This window comes from Salmo trutta, chromosome 35 (assembly GCF_901001165.1).
Source record: "Salmo trutta chromosome 35, fSalTru1.1, whole genome shotgun sequence".
In the NCBI taxonomy this organism is placed as follows: domain Eukaryota; kingdom Metazoa; phylum Chordata; class Actinopteri; order Salmoniformes; family Salmonidae; genus Salmo; species Salmo trutta.
This window is the reverse complement of record NC_042991.1, coordinates 23,411,079-23,430,438: the sequence shown is the minus strand read 5'-3', so window position 1 is coordinate 23,430,438 and position 19,360 is coordinate 23,411,079. Positions and strand designations below refer to the sequence as shown.

At 41.2% G+C, this 19,360-nt stretch overlaps 1 protein-coding gene across 1 annotated transcript in view; it reads right to left on the bottom strand.

The window, feature by feature from the left end:
• Nucleotides 1-18,623, bottom strand: part of LOC115174896 (monocarboxylate transporter 10) — a 62,270-nt gene extending 43,647 nt beyond the window's left edge. Inside the window, exon 1 of the mRNA XM_029733900.1 lies at nt 17,981-18,623. Within this exon, the coding sequence (XP_029589760.1) occupies nt 17,981-18,329 (349 nt within the window). The 5' untranslated portion in view covers nt 18,330-18,623. The remainder of the gene's footprint in view (nt 1-17,980) is intronic.
• Between the last annotated feature and the right edge of the window lie 737 nt (nt 18,624-19,360).

Here is a 19,360-nt window from a genome sequence, read left to right as displayed (position 1 = left end):
TAACCATTATCCATCCCTAAATGGAAATTGAAATCTGGACACTGACTGCCGGTTTATTTTTATTTATTTTTTCACCTTTATTTAACCAGGTAGGCATGTTGAGAACAAGTTCTCATTTACAATTGCGACCTGGCCAAGATAAAGCAAAGCAGTTCAACAACATACAACAACAGAGTTACACATGGAGTAAAACAAATATACAGTCAATAATACAGTAGAAAAATAAGTCTATGTACAATGTGAGCAAATGAGGTGAGATAAGGGAAGTAAAGGCAAAAAATAAAAATAAAGGTCCATGGTGGCAAAGCAGCTCCCAGTGATCTGTGAGCTGCTCTGACAGCTGGTGCTTAAAGCTAGTGAGGGAGATAAGTGTTTCCAGTTTCAGAGATTTTTGTAGTTCGTTCCAGTCATTGGCAGCAGAGAACTGGAAAGAGAGACGGCCAAAGGAGGAATTGGCGTTGGGGGTGACCAGAGAGATATACCTGCTGGAGCGCGTGCTACAGGTGGGTGCTGCTATGGTGACCAGTGAGCTGAGATAACCTCTCATAACCTCTCACATAGCCTTCATATTAACTCCTGCAGAATTAAGCATTTCTTGCAGTAAAATGTAGGCTACATTTTTACTCTGGAACAGGAGTGGAGAAATATGATTTATTTCATTCAGCATCTTGAGAGAATGTGAATGCACAGTTAGATACCATCTGTAGAGGTGCTATCTATCTTTATCAACATCCTAAATGCTATTTCAACCACATTGAATATGCATCCAAGCCAAACTGAAATCTTTTCAGAAACATATTGGGTCATTTTTCACAGCTTTGTATTTCCTTACAACCAGTCAAACTGCACAGAAAATCTTTCCTGTTTTGTTTTAAAGTTATTGTATTTTCTCCCAGGTCCCTAAAGGTCTTTGCTCCGCGAAAGAAACAGAGATCTTTCCCAGATTGAAGCATTCATTCTATCGAGTTCTGACATTATTCTGGTGAGCAAGGGTTTATTTAGTCTTCTAGGGCAACATATAATGACAGAAGAGAAGCGGCATGTATCTAATATAGAAAAGTTGGCTAACAAATAGCCTACCAAAATGTTGGAAATTATAAGCAGAAAAAAATAAAAAATGCAGAAACCCTCGTTTCGCCATCTCTGACTGTAGCCTACAGTTGATTTTCTATATTAGTGGGTTAGAGTCGGGTCTCAGATATTCACTTTATCACAGTCGGGCGGTTGCAGCTGCATTATTAGCAATTGTGGGCGGGTGCAGGCGAACAAACAGCTGACTCGCACACCAACTAATGGGCAGCAAGTCTAGTGTTGGATGCACAAGTACAGAGAAATGACTTTTTTTGAGTTCGTAAGGAAGGCATTTATTTCACTGTACTTGTGCATATGACATTGAAACGTGGAAACTTAAAACAGACTGTATTCCAGCAGGTCATTGGCCTGTCAGACCCTTCACACTGTAGCCAGTTAAAACCACCAGGGGGAAGTCATAGCAACTCCTATCAAATGTAGATAAGCACAGTTGGGTCTGACTGGGAGTGATAACGAAATAATACTTTCAGTTCAACCCTTGAGTGAAGTTGAGTTTTTGTCAATATGTGAATTTCACATCAAAAGAAAACCCATTTATCAGCGTCATCTCATCCGCCTCCCTGTCGGTTTTTGTTTTCATAGCTAGGCAAAACAATATCAGCGTCATATTCATGAATAGCTGTTTACTCTAGCTGAATGTCAAATCAATCATTCAGGTTGAACTTCCTATTCATCAAAACAGTAACACTCTTTGGGACTTTTAGCTGTTTGCCTGACTAACCCAAAGGTTGTTTACAGCTACTCTAACATTAGGCTCTCTGGGCAAAGGGCTTTTATGGCAAAGGGCCTAGCAATAATCCCATCTGGCATTCCTTTAGGGGAGTGAAAGAGAGAGAGAGAGCGAGGCAAGAGAGCCCAAGCACATTACACAGATGTGAAGGCCAGTAACCTGGCAGGGGGCTCCCTACGCCCCAACATCCCATGCCGTGATAGCAGAGTAGGAACCTCGATCAGCCTAAGATGCCTTGTGTTCAGATTTGGTACAGTGTGTACTGTGTAGGGGAGTAAACCATGTTACCACGTGACAGCACCAGCCTGACAGACTTCACTGTAAATCACACCATAGGGCCTTATAGAGAGAACATCCAAGAAAGACTGAAGAACACTCAGATGTATTTACTGTGTACAAGGTACTGAATACCTCTGGAGTGGATTGCATGTGGTGAAAATAATATGGTCATTCCTGAAGGGATATTTATCCATCTTATAGATTAAAAACATGATTTGTCTTTTTAAGGGATGATACTTGGGGGTACTCTGGGGTCACTGTTAGTGGGATAGAAATGGAGAAGGTAGATACTTACTTGTTTTATCATCTATCCTGATACCTAATCACGTTACCCTGCCTTGATGTACATATCTACCTGAAATACCTTATTATCTATCCTGATACCTAATCACGTTACCCTGCCTTGATGTACACATCTACCTCAAATACCTAGTACCTCTGCACATTGATCTGGTACTGCCATTCCCTGTAAATAGCTTCATTCTTGTGTATTTTATTCCTTGTGCTACTATTTTATTTGTTGATTTTTTACTCTGCATCGTTGGGAAGGGCTCGTAAGCAAGCATTTCACGGTAAAGTCTACACCCGTTGTTTTCGGCGCATGTGACAAATCAAATTTGATTTGAGCCGTGGAATGGATGTGAAAAGGCAGCATGTGCTTGGCACCACAGAAAAGGTCAGGGTCTTTTTTCTAAGTAAATCTCCTTAAGGATTATCGTAAAGTATTAAATACTGAGCTGCTTTGAGGCTATGGCAGAATATTTACCACCTCATCATGACAGGATGACGACTATAAGACCACACAATATAACGGGACAAAGATTTGTCTCGCCTCTTAACACACACTAATCAACTTTGAAGTGATCCCTAAAACTAACATGTAGGCCTGCACACTTTGCCCACCACTGTGAGTGTGGAATTGGTGGAGAAATATGGACTGTGGGTGGAGGGCCTTGCTTCTACATGCTGCTGAAGTAAATTGCTATTGCAAGTTCATATGGGTTCAGTGGGGTCATAGAGGACTGGAGCTCAGGTATGAGGACCACCTCTGTAGGATTTTGCTAAATAAATGAGTAGGAGCTACAGTATAATTAATCCTCTCACCATGGTGGGCAAAAATGCTTTGTGATGTAAAGGTTTATTCATGAGCTATAGCCTAATTACGCATCAAAAGCTTTTTGTTGCCTATACAACGGAATCCATCCTCAAAAAATATTTCCTTCTTGTGAGTGAAGTCAGTTAGGCTATTATTTGATGTGAAGTATTTCATTTTCCTGGGCACATTTACAGGCTAACAAGTGAGACAGCTAACTTATGGCAGAGGAGCAGAGACAGTGCTAGACTAGAGGCCTGCTGGAGGGGGCAACACCCCCCGTCAAACCAACAGTAACTGGTCAGTACAGCCTACACTCTCAAAATGAGGGGTTCAACAAGGGTTCCTCTAAGAACCTTAGTGTTCTTGGCACTGAAAATGGCCCCAAAAATGTTCTTCCAAGAACCTCATAGAAGGTGGGGTTCATCGAGGAACCTCCTTAGTTGGTGGGGGTTCTTACAGGAACTGAATGGCCCAAATGAAACATTTGGGTTTGAAAGGCCAGTAGGTGCAGGCACTTAACTGAAAAATGTAAAGATCTCCATAACTTAAAGGTAAGGTTTGTCCCTTGTATGATCTAAATTGATATCGTTTTGTGATGATAGCATCAATCTTTTCATATTTGTGCAAATCTTTCTAAAACAGAAAATGGACACAATTCAATGGATACCAAACAAAGAATATGTTGAAGGCTATTAGAATATGTTGAAGGCTATAAGAATATGCTGAAGGCTATTAGAATGTGTTGAAGGCTCTAAGAATATGTTGAAGGCTATAAGAATATGTTGAAGGCTATAAGAATATGTTGAAGGCTATAAGAATATGTTGAAGGCTATTAGAATATGTTGAAGGCTATTAGAATATGTTGAAGGCTATAAGAATATGTTGAAGGCTATTAGAATATGTTGAAGGCTATAAGAATATGTTGAAGGCTATTAGAATGTGTTGAAGGCTCTAAGAATATGTTGAAGGCTATAAGAATATGTTGAAGGCTATAAGAATATGTTGAAGGCTATAAGAATATGTTGAAGGCTATTAGAATATGTTGAAGGCTCTAAGAATATGTTGAAGGCTCTAAGAATATGTTGAAGGCTCTAAGAATATGTTGAAGGCTATTAGAATATGTTGAAGGCTATAAGAATATGTTGAAGGCTATTAGAATGTGTTGAAGGCTATAAGAATATGTTGAAGGCTATAAGAATATGTTGAAGGCTCTAAGAATATGTTGAAGGCTATTAGAATATGTTGAAGGCTATTAGAATATGTTGAAGGCAATAAGAATATGTTGAAGGCTATTAGAATATGTTGAAGGCTATTAGAATATGTTGAAGGCTATAAGAATATGTTGAAGGCTATTAGAATATGTTGAAGGCTATAAGAATATGTTGAAGGCTATTAGAATATGTTGAAGGCTATAAGAATATGTTGAAGGCTATTAGAATATGTTGAAGGCTATAAGAATATGTTGAAGGCTATTAGAATGTGTTGAAGGCTATAAGAATATGTTGAAGGCTATTAGAATGTGTTGAAGGCTATAAGAATATGTTGAAGGCTATTAGAATATGTTGAAGGCTATAAGAATATGTTGAAGGCTATAAGAATATGTTGAAGGCTATTAGAATATGTTGAAGGCTATTAGAATATGTTGAAGGCTATTAGAATATGTTGAAGGCTATTAGAATATGTTGAAGGCTATTAGAATATGTTGAAGGCTGGCTGTATTGGGTCCAGATGACTGAACTGCTCACTTTTGGGTCTGCAGGTATACAGATGAGGAGGCATACAAAAGGTTATGCAGATCACATGTACCATCCTCCTCCCTTACCTCTTCAATGAATATCCCATAGGCCTCTACATTATGGACAAGATGTGTGTATGAAAACCATTTCATTCACCTTTACCACAAAAACCAAGGTATGAATACTGGCGTGTGCATGTTTGGTTGAACATCTGTAAAATAACTTTTTACTCACAAACTTCATCCTCCCTACACCTCTGATAAATGTAATGTTCGATCACCATGCACTGCAAAAATCATTCTGGCTATGAATACTGAGAACGTCAACGAATTAACATATCCTCTGGTGTGTCACTGTACCCATGTGACTTGGCTCTGCTGGGAGTTTACCTCATATTTTTTACATTTTAGTCATTTACCAGACGCTCTTATCCAGAGCGACTTACAGTAGTGAATGCATACATTTCATACATTTTTTTTTTTTTTTTGTACTGGCCCCCCGTGGGATTCGAACCCACCATGCTGGCGTTGCAAACACCATGCTCTACCAACTGCTTCGCCACTAAAATCATAAACACTGACAACTAAAATATTGTATTATTGTTATGCGTATTATTATTTAAAAAAAGATGTATACATTATTATTATTATTATTATTATATAAAAAAAACAAAGGGGAAGTTCAAAAATGAACCCCAAAATGCTCTTCTTTGAAGAACTTCCACACAGTTTAAATCTGAAGAACCCCTAAAGGATACTCCAGGAACCTTTTCTTTTATAGTGTAGCCTAGCTGCCCTCTTCCTCACCACAGTGGAGAGAGACCCCTCACCATGAATATCCATGTCCTCCTCATGACAACCGGACATGGTGTTAGAATCATTTACCGTCAGAGATGCACGCTTCACACACACGCCATGAGTTTAGGCCACCTGATCTTTGATCCCTCCTCTCCGTCTTCTCACAGCTTTTACCACTACATTAGCTAGTAATCATTTGTTTATCCTTCTCAGGGCAAGCTAAATTGGCATCAAGTGGCTTTCATTCTGTTTTCACCAGGAGGGCTAAGCCTAGGGCCAAAAGAAAGGGGTTTACCGCTGCCCCCCATTTGTGGCGGTACACAGGACCATATTAACTGGATTCAAAAGAGGACTGGAGAAGATTTTCATATAGATTTTGACAGCTCTGGGGAAATGTAGAAATGCCACGACGTCTGCCAATGTGTGGCAATTGTTGTCTATGACCCACATTGATGACCCACTAACCTGGCCAAGGGTCAGGATGATATTGTTAAGCCTTACGACAAACGAGTCACAGTGGCCAAGAGAGGCTGGCATTGTTTTCACAGTCCCTACATCCAGACAAAAAAAAGTTTTCAACAAAACTGGCGGCCAATATTTAGACCACTAGTCAGGTTGAAGTTGAATGCGGAGGTTAAATGATTTGCTGTTTTCTCTGGGCTTAAATGCATTTATTCAAGTCACTAATTTGATTCCGCTGACATAGCAATTCAAGCTCTTTTATATGAGGTGTGCCATAAATAGAAAAGTGAAAAGTGATGGCACTAGACAAATCTAGTGCCATCTAGAGCTAAATCTAGACACCCGTCCTTCAACATCAGCATTGCCAGTTGTATTTGCTGCCAAGGCAGCAGCTACTCTTCCTGAGGTACAGCAAAATTAATGCATTGCTACTCAATAGGAGAATAAACATGCTTGGACATGTGCTTTGGAATTCTCTATATCCACTTTCAAAGAATTGCATTGGCAATTTCAGGATGAAGCCAGATTAACATCAAACCAGTCTGATTCCAACAGGTCCAATTGAAATTAAACAGGCCCCAGTACGCATGCCATAAATTCCTATTTCCCTAATGAACTACATATCATCACTGAGGACTAAGATCATCTAATGACCAAATTCATCACAACTACCACCAAGCCAAATATGCTTTCAGAGAACATGTTCTGCTCTGCCCTGGTAGGAGCAGTGGTCAGATAATATTTGCGTAATTCACACTGGCTTTCCCAATACGGTTCCTAATCATTTGGTTCCAATCCAAACCTCCTTAACTTCAACTGAACAGACTATGATAATTCGAAGAAAATGTCATGCATTTTACACCTCAAACTCTTCAGTTTGATATGAAAGAGTGCAGGCTGGCAACTGAAAAATACAGGTCTGCTAGTTTAAACATCAAGGAGGCCTGAATACCAGCAATAATTTATTTTATACTGAATTTCTTGGAGGCCCATAGCTACCTAACTAAGCAGGGCCAGTCCACCAAACTTTAGAACCCGGTCTGTGGCTCAATATAAAGGTTTAGTCATGCACAGTGCTGTGGAATTAGAGCACATCTTATAATGGCAAGCATCCTAGAAATGATCAATAAAACATACATGCTGAATTTTCGTTCATCCAGAATAAGCCTAGACCTGCTATCGGTATCTACCATATTTTTCATAAAAGGGAGGAGATTTAACTGGGGAGCACGGAGCAGGACAGTTTGTGGCTACATTGTCGAGCCTTGGAGATGAATGCCAGCATGTCTCGAGTACGATAAACCCCATGTCTGCGGTCTCCAGATACATAGGGTCATGTCCTGAAGAAGGGTGGTAGTTACTCAGTTAGTGACGCACTCAGTGCACTTTCACCCTCCCTGCCAGTACTTTCACTACCGCTTTCTGGGCGATGCATCAGATGAGAAAGAGACAGGTGAATAAACACTATCAATAGGTTCATTCAGCATGCCTACATGTAGGCTAGCCTTCTGCATATCAACTCATAGAAAACAATTAGAAAATGTTATTCAATACTATATAACAGCCCAATCAAGATGTGCATATACCACTTGACTTATTCCACATTTTGTTGTGTTACAGCCTGAATTAAATCAAAAATAAATTCACCTTTTTTATTTTTTACACACACACACACACACACACACACACACACACACACACACACACACACACAGAGAGAGATTTGGTAGTCATTCAAAATTCATGTTAAGCACTATTATTGCACAGAGTGAGTCCATGCAACTTATTATGTGACTTGTTAAGCGAATGTTTACTCCTGAACTTATTTAAGCTTGCCATAACAAAGGGGTTGAATGCTTATTGACTCAAGTCCACTTTGGCATTATGGGTTGCTGTGTGTAGGCCAGTGACACAACATCTCACTTTAATCCATTTTAAATTCGGTCTGTAACACAACAAAATGTGGAAAAAGCTTAGGGGAGGACAGCTCATAAGAATGTCTGGAACGGCACCAAACGCATGCATATGATACCATTCCACTTCAGCCATTTCCACAAGCCCGTCCACCCCAATTCAAGTGCCACCCACCTCCTGTGATTGGTGGTGTGTCAAATGAATCTAGTGTTAACATCCACACATCCTGTCAAGGCAATGGGCCTCCCACCGTCGCCATTCCCTTAGACTTCCTCTACTTAGAAGCAAAGCAGTGCCGTAAATGGAGTACATTTAGCGCAAACGCTTCCGCCAAGGTGCACTTTGCCACAGCACTCACTCCAGCGGTCCCAACACCAGCGCGCATGCAATTGCAAACACATTCGTGGGGAAACAGTGGTTCACTCATTTATTATGGTGTTAAACACACAGAAAGCTACATTTTTTTATTTCACCTTTATTTAAGCATGTAGGCCAGTTGAGAACAAGTTCTCATTTACAACTGCGACTGGCCAAGATAAAGCAAAGCAGTGTGACACAAACCGAGTTACACATGGCACTGTGCATTCAGAAAGTATTCAGACCCCTTGACTTTTACAGCCTTATTCTAAAATAGATTTTTTTAAATCCTCAACCTACACACATTACCCCATAATGAGAAAGCAAAAATTGACTTTTAGAAATGTTTGCAGATTTATTTTTAAAAAATAAAAAAATCTGAAATATCACAATGACTAATCCCTCCCCTTGACTGAAATTGAAAAAAGCATGACCCACCCCCATTTTCCTCAAGGTAACCATTCTGTGAATTTCGATCCATCCCTAAATGGAAACTGAAATACGGAGATGACAATAACAAGGTATTTACTTTGCATTCGTAAAGTATTCAGATCCTTTGACTTTTTTCACATTTTGTTACATTACAGCCTTATTCTCAAAAGGGATTCAATAAATGTCTTTCCTCATCAATCTACACACAACACCCCATAATGGCAGAGCAGAAACAGGTTTACAAACATTTTTGAAAATGTATTACAAATAAAAACTGAAAACTAATTTACATGAGTATTCAGACCCTTTGCTATGAGACTAGAAATTGAGCTCAGGTGCATCCTGTTTCCATTGATCATCTTTGAAATAATTCTACAACTTGATTGTAGTCCACCTGTGGTAAATTCAATTGATCTGACATGATTTGGAAAGGCACACACCTGTCTATATAAGGTCCCACTGTTGACAGTGCATGTCAGAGCAAAAACCAAGCCATGAGATCAAAGGAATTGTCCGTAGAGCTCCGAGACAGGATTGTGTTGAGGCACAGATCTGGGGAAGGGTACCAAAAAATGTCTGCAGCACTGAAGGTCCCTAAGAACACAGTGGCCTCCATCATTCTTAAATGGAAGAAATTTGGAACCACCTAGACTCTTCCTAGAGCTGGCCGCCAGGCCAAACTGAGGAATCGGGGGAGAAGGGCCTTGGTCAGGGAGGTGACCAAGAACCTGATGGTCACTCTTACAGAGCTCCAGAGTTCCTCTTTAGAGATGGGAGAACCTTCCAGAAGGCCAACCATCTCTGCAGCACTCCACCAATCAGGCCTTTATGGTAGAGTGGCCAGATGGAAGCCACTCAGTAATAAAGGCACATGACCGGCAGCTTGGAGTTTGCCGAAAGGCACCTAAAGGACTCTCAGACCATGAGAATCTCTTTGGCCTGAATGCCAAGCATCACATCTGGAGGAAACCTGGCACCATCCCTACGGTGAAGCATGGTGGTGGCAGCATCATGCTGTGGGGATGTTTTTCAGCTAGCATTCGGAAAGTATTCAGACCCCTTGACTTTTTCCAAATTTTGTTACGTTACCGCCTCATTCTAAAATGTGTAATTAATTAAATTTCAATATTTCTCAGTGTTTTAGAATTAGTTCCTTATTAGGATATATATATATATAAATATATATATATATATATATATATATATATATATATATATATATATATATATATATATATATATATATATATATATATATATATATATATATATATATATATATATATATATATGTGCCGATTCTCCGCTGGGCGCACAATATCAAGTGCACCTATAGGCCCAAAAAAAATGAATATATTTTTTTAATCTTTAACTAGGCAAGTCAGTTAAGAACACATTTTTATTTACAATGACGGCCTATCATTGTGTGGTCTCAATTAAATGATCCATAGCCTATAGGCTACGAATTGCATGCTCAGAGAAGCACAGAACAAAGTTATATTTCTAAAAAAGCTGCTGGGATGGTGTAAATAAATCTAGGCTGCATTACACACCACAATTAATATTCCAGCACAGACTAGCCTATAGCATATGTTCTGTTCAGTTTGAGAAGGAGAATGCGAAGATGTGAAGGAGGACCGGAGGTCAACTTCGATAGCTTGCTACTACTAGAATTCATTTTTATTAAAAACAATATGCATCTTGCCCATTATGTATTTATCAGAGTTATTGACCAATAAGCCAGATTCGAGTAACTTCCATTGTGGTGCTGAAACTTGAAGCAGCAGCCGGGCACAATCAATCAGAAATTGATAGTTCATGGTGCTGAAAACAGGTAAATTTGAGTACGCATAATTTGTTTAAGCGTCTTCATTTTATTTAGACTTTACTAACAACAAGAGGGCTTTGTGTTGGAGTCTATTGCTTCCTATTCAAGAAATAACAGGCAGGCCTACCTGTTTGGACCATCCATTTTCATTTCAAAAGAGGTCCCATTTTTTCCATGTAACCCTTATTATAAACAACGTTAACTCCCTTATCAAGCCAAAATAAATACCATGTTTTATCAACCCAAAAACCACAATATAAATCAATATAATTAAGAAGATAGAGCCCAGGAACAACTACATGTGGAACACAATTTCCAACCCTACTGTGCCGAGTCCAGGCTACTGCGCAACACCCAACAGTAGTCTATTTTCCTTTCTATTATTCAGGACAGTAGATTATCCGGTTATGAAATGTATGTTTCACCTAAAATAGACTATTAAATCCTAAAGTCATAGGCCTATATTGTTGTTAGACACTAATGTGTCTCTTCTCACTGATGTCAATGAATAAATGGACGTTCAAACTCATAATTGTGCATGTGACTTGATGGCGAGAGCCCAGTAATAGATTTACTGCAGTCCCTTTAATCATAGAGGCTATTGTTACTTTGTGTCTCTAAAATCAACTTCTTTCCATTTCTATAGTCATGTTACAAAGATAGTTTTTTTTAATGTCGGCCTTTTACCAGATCCAAATATTTTGGCATGAACTGTAGGCTATAACTGATACAATTTCCTGCCCATTTGAACAAATGTATTTTAGGCCATAACCTAAAAAACAGCCACACAAGATTGAATGAAAAGCAGCAAACATACACAACATTGTTTCACATTCTTTAACAGACTTATAGACACAAGCATGCAATAGATTACAGCTTGCTTCACAGCCGTTTCCCGCCCAAAACACAACGGAACTCCATTTATTGTAGCTTACAGTGTGCGGAGGGCTCTGTAGTCTGTATAGTGTTGTATCGTCGCTGTCGCATCTTGCACGACCAAAAGACACTTAAGCACATAGAACTATAGAATACTTCCTGACAGAACAGAGGCAGGTAGCATTTGTGCAAGACAATAATCTCCCCCCCTTGAACCCCCTCTACCCCTGCTTTACTTCACCCTCACTGCAGGAAGCTCAGAGCTTGAGGCTGTAGCTGGAAGAAAGGCCTTTGCTCTCTGCCAATGGGCTACATCCATGTTTGAGAGGGAAAGGACATAAATGAATGTTGAATGACATCATTAGTCCAACTGCTGAGACAAACTAAATCTAATAGGAAATGTGCTGTTATTGTCCAACTGGTGACTGGAGAGCCAACACCTTTAGAATCTGACTGGATAGGAAGGGTGACTGGAGAGCCAACACCTTTAGAATCTGACTGGATAGGAAGGGTGACTGGAGAGCCAACACCTTTAGAATCTGACTGGATAGGAAGGGTGACTGGAGAGCCAACACCTTTAGAATCTGACTGGATAGGAAGGGTGACTGGAGAGCCAACACCTTTAGAATCTGACTGGATAGGAAGGGTGACTGGAGAGCCAACACCTTTAGAATCTGACTGGATAGGAAGGGTGACTGGAGAGCCAACACCTTTAGAATCTGACTGGATAGGAAGGGTGACTGGAGAGCCAACACCTTTAGAATCTGACTGGATAGGAAGGGTGACTGGAGAGCCAACACCTTTAGAATCTGACTGGATAGGAAGGGTGACTGGAGAGCCAACACCTTTAGAATCTGACTGGATAGGAAGGGTGACTGGAGAGCCAACACCTTTAGAATCTGACTGGATAGGAAGGGTGACTGGAGAGCCAACACCTTTAGAATCTGACTGGATAGGAAGGGTGACTGGAGAGCCAACACCTTTAGAATCTGACTGGATAGGAAGGGTGACTGGAGAGCCAACACCTTTAGAATCTGATTGGATAGGAAGGGGTCAAGGGGTGACAGCTAATTTTAGGTCCCAGTTTATCTCGACACCATTGGGACAGGGCTGATCTGTAGCTGTGCTATTCTATAAAAAACAAAGAAAATGTGTTCATGATCCATCTGGCTAGCCCATATTCCAAATTAATCAAACAGATCCAGAAACCCCCCTAGAAGTTAATTCTAGGATCTCTGTAGAAACCCCTTATGTGTTCCCCATTATTTCTGCAGCCATACCAAGCCCATGATGTCATGCATAGTAGAGAAATGATCATGCGACAGGGTCTACAGACAATCGTGTTCCGTGGCCGATGCGAGTAAGACATTTAAACGCGTTAACCCTAACAAGGCTGCTGGCCCAGCGGCATCCCTAGCCGAGTCCTCAGAGCATGTGCAGACCAGCTGGCTGGAGTGTTTACAGACATATTGTGGCTCAGTTGGTAGAGCATGGTGTTTGCAACGCCAGCATGGTGTGTGCAACTCCAGGGTTGTGGGTTCGATTCCCACGGGGGGCCAGTACAATAAAAAAAAAATGCATGAAATGAAAATGAAATGTATGTATTCACTACTGTAAGTCGCTCTGGATAAGAGCGTCTGCTAAATAACTAAAATGTAAATATAATATTCAATCTCTCCCCATTGCAGTCTGTTGTCCCCACTTGCTTCAAGATGTCCATCATTGTTCCTGTTTCCAAGAAAGTGAAGGTAACTGAACTAAATGACTCTCACTCCATAGCACTCACTTCTGTCATCATGAAGTGCTTTGAGAGGCTAGTTAAGGATCATATCACCTCCACCTTACCTGACACCCTAGACCCACTTCAATTTGCATACCGCCCCAATAGATACACAGATGATGCACTGCACACTGCCCTATCCTGTCTGGACAAGAGGAATACCTATGTAAGAATGCTGATCATTGACTACAGGTCAGCCTTCAACAGCATAGTACCCTCCAAGCTCATCACTAAGCTTGGGGCTCTGGGTCTGAACCCCGCCTTGTGCGGGGTTTAGGACTTCCTGACGGGCCGCCCTCAGGTATTGAAGGTAGAAAACAACACCTTCACTTCGCTGATCCTCAAAACAGGGGCACCACATGAGTGTGTGCTCAGCCCCCTCCTGTACTCCCTGTTCACCCATGACTGCGTGGCCACGCCTCCAACTAAATCATCAAGTTTGCAGACGACAACAGTAGTAGGCCTGATTACCAACAATGACGAGACAGCCTACAGGGAGGAGATGAGGGCCCTGGCGGAGTGGTGCCAGGAAAATAACCTCTCCCTCAACGTCAACAAAATGAAGGAGCTGATCGTGGACTTCAGGACAGCAGAGGAGCACACCCCAATCCACATCCACGGGACCGTAGTGGAGAAGGTGAAAAGCTTCAAGATCCTTGGCGTACACATCACTGACGATCTGAAATAGTCCACCCACACAGACAGTGTGGTGAAGAAGGCGCAACAAATTATTTTCAACCTCAGGAGGCTAAAGAAATTTGGCTTGGCCCCTAAGACCCTCAAACTTTTATAGATGCACAATTGAGAGCATCTTGTCGGGCTGTATCACTGCCTGGTACAGCAACTGCACTTCCCACAACCGCAGGGCTCTCCAGAGGGTGGTGAGGCCAGCCCAACGCATCACCGGGGGCACACTGCCTGCCATCCAGGACACCTACAGCACCCGATGTCACAGGAAGGCCAAAAAGATCATCAAGGACATCAACCACCCGAGCCATGGCCTGTTCACCCCACTACCATCCAGAAGGTGAGAATAGTACAGGTGCATCAAAGCTGGGACCGAGAGACTGAAAAACAGCTTCTATCTCAAGGGCGTCAGACTGTTAAACTGCCATCACTAGTCGGCTACCACCCGGTTACTCAACCCTGCACCATAGAGGCTGCTGTGCTATATACATAGACATGAAACACTAGTCACTTTAATAATGTTTACATACTGCATTCTATTCTACTGTATTTTAGTCAATGCCACACCTACGTTGGTCGTCCTAATATTGATATATTTCTTAACTCCATTTACTTTAGATGTTTTATTTTTGTGAATTGTTAGATGTAACTGCACTGTTGGAGCTAGGAACACAAGCATTTTACTACACCCGCAATAACATCTAGTAGTGTAACAGTGACATGAGTATACATCAGTATACTGTAGGTAAAATATACATGATATATGTTGCCAAAGGCTCCAGGAACTCCCCTCTCTCTGGGACCTTTAGCTACTGGCAGTGTGCCGACTTGGATTATGTTCCTCTCAGGATATCCCTAGAGGAGACCTCTGACAACTGGAGAGGGACTACGACTGGGGAAGTGGAAGGCAGGGCAACAGCTGGGCTTGAAGCATGCTGATGCAATCCTGGCTACTCATTTCAGACTGAGGAAGAAGAAATGGTACTGAAGAAAAACAAGGAAATCCATGGCCAATGAGTGATTATTTCGAGTGATAATTACAATGTAATTACAATGTGACAATGCTGTGATTAGTAGCTATCAGTTAACAAGCTCAGATCGATCTATGTAGTGATTCACCTACATCTGGATCATCTATATCTGCAAATCTTCCTAAAAATCACAACAATGTCAATTTTAGGAAATGGGTGATTCGTGATTGTTTGGTAATCAAATCCATGATGATTAACACTGCCAAGCACAGGGTATCTTCTCAGCTTTGATCCTATATTTGATGCAGGACCTTCTGTTTGAAGAGGTTATAGGCTACACCAATGAGTCTCCTTAACACGTAACCTAATCAAAGAGTGGAAAATAGCCTACTCACACTTCTCACCCATTACTGTGGCCAGATGTAAATCACACGTCAACAGAAACCAATTCTCAAACCCCAATAACATCAGCAACAGGTGGCTAAAGACAGTTGAACAACGTGGGATCCTTATCCATGTGGTGGAGGTGAACCTTTAGCCATGGAGAGGAAAAACACACACTGGGCATGTTCACTCACTGTCTGAACACTTTCCAGAAACGTTTTAACCTTTTAATGGCCCTGAAACTGACAGGGCTGTGGTCATCGGTTTCAAGGCTACCCCCGCAAACTGTTATGCCTGTGTTGTACAAAGGAGGTTCTTCTTATCTAATACTGTGAGGATGAAATGGCAGTGCAATTTATATCCATTAACTATGAACAGCCAAATGTATTGAGATAATCTTTCATGGGCTTCTTTTCAAGAGCAGCTGCCAAGGAATACACAATGCACATGGAGACTGGCCAGAGAATCAGTGGGAGTGGAAATAAACCCCTTCCCCTATAGTAGGCTACATACAGTGCATTCGGTAAGTATTCAGACCCCTTGACTTTTTCCATATTTTGTTACGTTACAGCCTTACTCTAAAATTGATGAAATATTTTCTCAACAATATACACACACAATACTCTTTAATGACAAAACGAAAACACATTAAAATAAAAAAACATACCTTATTTACACAAGTATTCAGACCCTTTGCTATGAGACTCGAAATTGAGCTCAAGTGCATCCTGTTTCCATTGATCATCCGTGAGATGTTTCTACAACTTGATTGGAGTATATCTGTGGTAAATTCAATTGATTGGACATGATGTGGAAAGGCACACACCTGTCTATATATAAGGTCCCACAGTTGACAGTGCATGTCAGAGCAAAAACCAACCATGAGGTTGAAGGAATTGGGAAGGGTACCAAAACATTTCTGCAGCATTGAAAGTCCCCAAGAACACAGTGGCCTCCATCATTCTTAAATGGAAGAAATTTGTAACCACATAGACTTTTCCTAGAGCTGGCCTTTTCCTACAGCAGGAGAAGGGCCTTGGTCAGGGAGGTGATGGTCACTCTGACAGAACTCCAGAGTTCCTCTGTGGAGATGGGAGAACCTTCCAGAAGGACAACCATCTCTGCAGCACTCCACCAATCAGGCCTTTATGGTAAAGTGGCTAGACGGAAGACACTCCTCAGGCACATGACAGCCCACTTGGAGTTTGCCAAAAGTCAAGGGGTCTGAATAATAAAAGTCAAGGGGTCTGAATAATAAAAGTCAAGGGGTCTGAATAATTTCAAAATGCACTGTAATAATATTAGCCATAATTCATAAATGGCACCATGCAGGGTTCTGTGTGGAACCATTTTGGTTCAGTGAATCTGATCCAATTACCCTATGAAAAAGGTTCTATATAGAACATTTAGGGGTTCCATCCATGAAGCAAGAGAGAACCCTTTTAAGTTTTTCTAAGAGTGTAAACATCACCTGCACAACAGAACCTTGATAAGCAGGGATGGATCAAAAGATTCTCTGGTCTGATGAAACCAAGATTGAACTTTTTGGCCTGAATGCCAAGCGTCACATCTGGAAGAAACCTGGCACCATCCCTACGGTGAAGCATGGTGGTGGCAGCATTATGCTGTGGGGATGTTTTTCAGAGGCAGGGACTGGGAGACTAGTCAGGATCACCATGCAGGGTTCTATGTGGAACCATTTTGGTTCAGTGAATCTGATCCAATTACCCAATGAAAAAAATTATATATAGAACTTTTAGGGGTTCCATCCATGAAGCATGAGAGAACCCTTTTAAGTTTTTCTAAGAGTGTAAACATCACCTGCACAACAGAACATTGATAAGCAGGGATGGATCAAAAGCCTGCACACCCAGTAGCTCTCCAGATGGGGGGTTGACCACATGTGTTTTATACAGTAGCCTAACAGTGCAGTTATTCTACTTTGTGGGGGGTTGAGTGCCTTGATCAAGGGCACAACGGCAGGAGATAGTAGGTCTACATGAGATCAGAGACCAGCAGCCTTCTAGTGTCAACACCACATAAATGCTGACTTTTTCATGTAGGCAACATAGAGACACACCAATTATTGGTCATGGAAAAATCATGAAATTCCATCATTTAAGATGTGTATGAACCCTTAACAGTGAATAATCAGAGGTCTCTATGGCATAGCGTAATTTGTGAATTTCTGTGAACCGACTTGAAAAAAGACATTTCCTCCACCTCAAGCACTGTCTAGCCATGTGGCACGCTCGACTCGCTGACTGACACCAGATAACGTTAGCAATCTAGACCGTGCTATCTGGAAAGGTGATTAGATCGGAAACTTAGTTTGAAAGTAAATTAATGACATTCTCTAAACTTTGTTGCATTAGTGTGATTTGTATGCCGTTCACTAGTCCCAGTCAACGATAGCATACCAGGAAAAACGAAAATGAATGTCACATGTTGACATGCAGCCAGAAAGCAATACACATATTTTATGAAGCATGCTGATGCTAGCTAACTCGCTAATACAGTATTTAGCTAGATTACTAGCGTTATGCCGACTTTTCTCACCTGTTTTGAACCTGAGGTCCTCGTCATCTGCTGAGCCGAATTCATTCAGAAGGGACATGAACAGGATGCCAAACGCGTTCTGGATCCCGAACACCGCTCCGTTGCACCACATGGCAGCCAGCATAACCACCCACCCCCATCCCCCTTCTGGGTGCTCGAACTCAGGCTCCTCCGCAGTGACGGAGACCTGCTCCTGGATGGTTCCCTTGCTACCCCCGTTCTCCTTCTCCTCAGCTTCGCCCGGGCGCTTTTCAAATGACTTCATTGGTGTCTCTTCCGCAGGTTCCGCAGCAATCATTTCTTTAGTCGTCTCAGATTCATTGTCTGTCATGTTGGTACCTTCTGTCATTTCTTCGCACGACTATGCAGATTTTTAACACTGTCAAATATGATGACAGCAATAATGTGACTATGCCGCTAACTAGTCTAAATGATGTACTCTCAAGCTGCAGTCAAACTCAGCTGAAGAGATTCAGATGATGGTATGCCGCAAAATGTCTATCTACAAATATGAAGACTTTGCATCTTCTTTCATCGAATTGTTATGGAGAAGTTGCATCCATTCAGAAGCAGCAGCCGTAATGAACTGATCTACCAACCGCCCGCACTGTCTTTAGTGCTTGTCAAACGCCAGTGTTGTAATATTGTATAAATAGATAACCCAGAGGGCGGGACGTGCGTACATTACGCCGGGCTTTTGTCGCTCATTGGATTTACTGCCGTACTTTTCAAGTAATACGTCAGAACATTGAAGAATTACTGTAGTGTTTGAAAAAGTGAAGAACAATTTTTTTTTTCAAGAAAAATAAGATCCAGAACACATGTATTTTTCTCTCTTATCCAGAGGTTCCTCTTGCAAGGAAAAAGTAAACCTAGCAGTCTATAAATTGTGCTGTAATGAGTAAAGGATAATCAACTAGGGGCTATGCGTTCTATGGAAAATAACGAACGACGTGGAAGGTGTGTTCCCAACGTTTTCTAAATGATCTGCGTGATAGGCCTGTACATTGTTAAAAACGACATCTATAACTTTTAAATATGACTTCATTTAAATAAGACTTAATTTGACAATTTTTGCTATTGATCTCAGTATAATACTAGAGCCCAGAGTTTTCAAATGAATAAAGTCAAACAGCTACCTCTTGTGTACAAAGTAAACTATCCACAGAAACATCCAGCGATTTAATACCAATACTTCTGATTTCATATCTGCCAGCAACCTTTTCATACCTGAAAGCTGACTGATATATACCAATTTATCTAACGTCAGATTACAATTGTAATTTGTTCATATGATGGTACGTCTATATACCTAAGGGTTTTGTGGCAGCAGAGTGAAAAGTAGAATACTTACAGTCCCTTCTCCACAGTGACATGGTT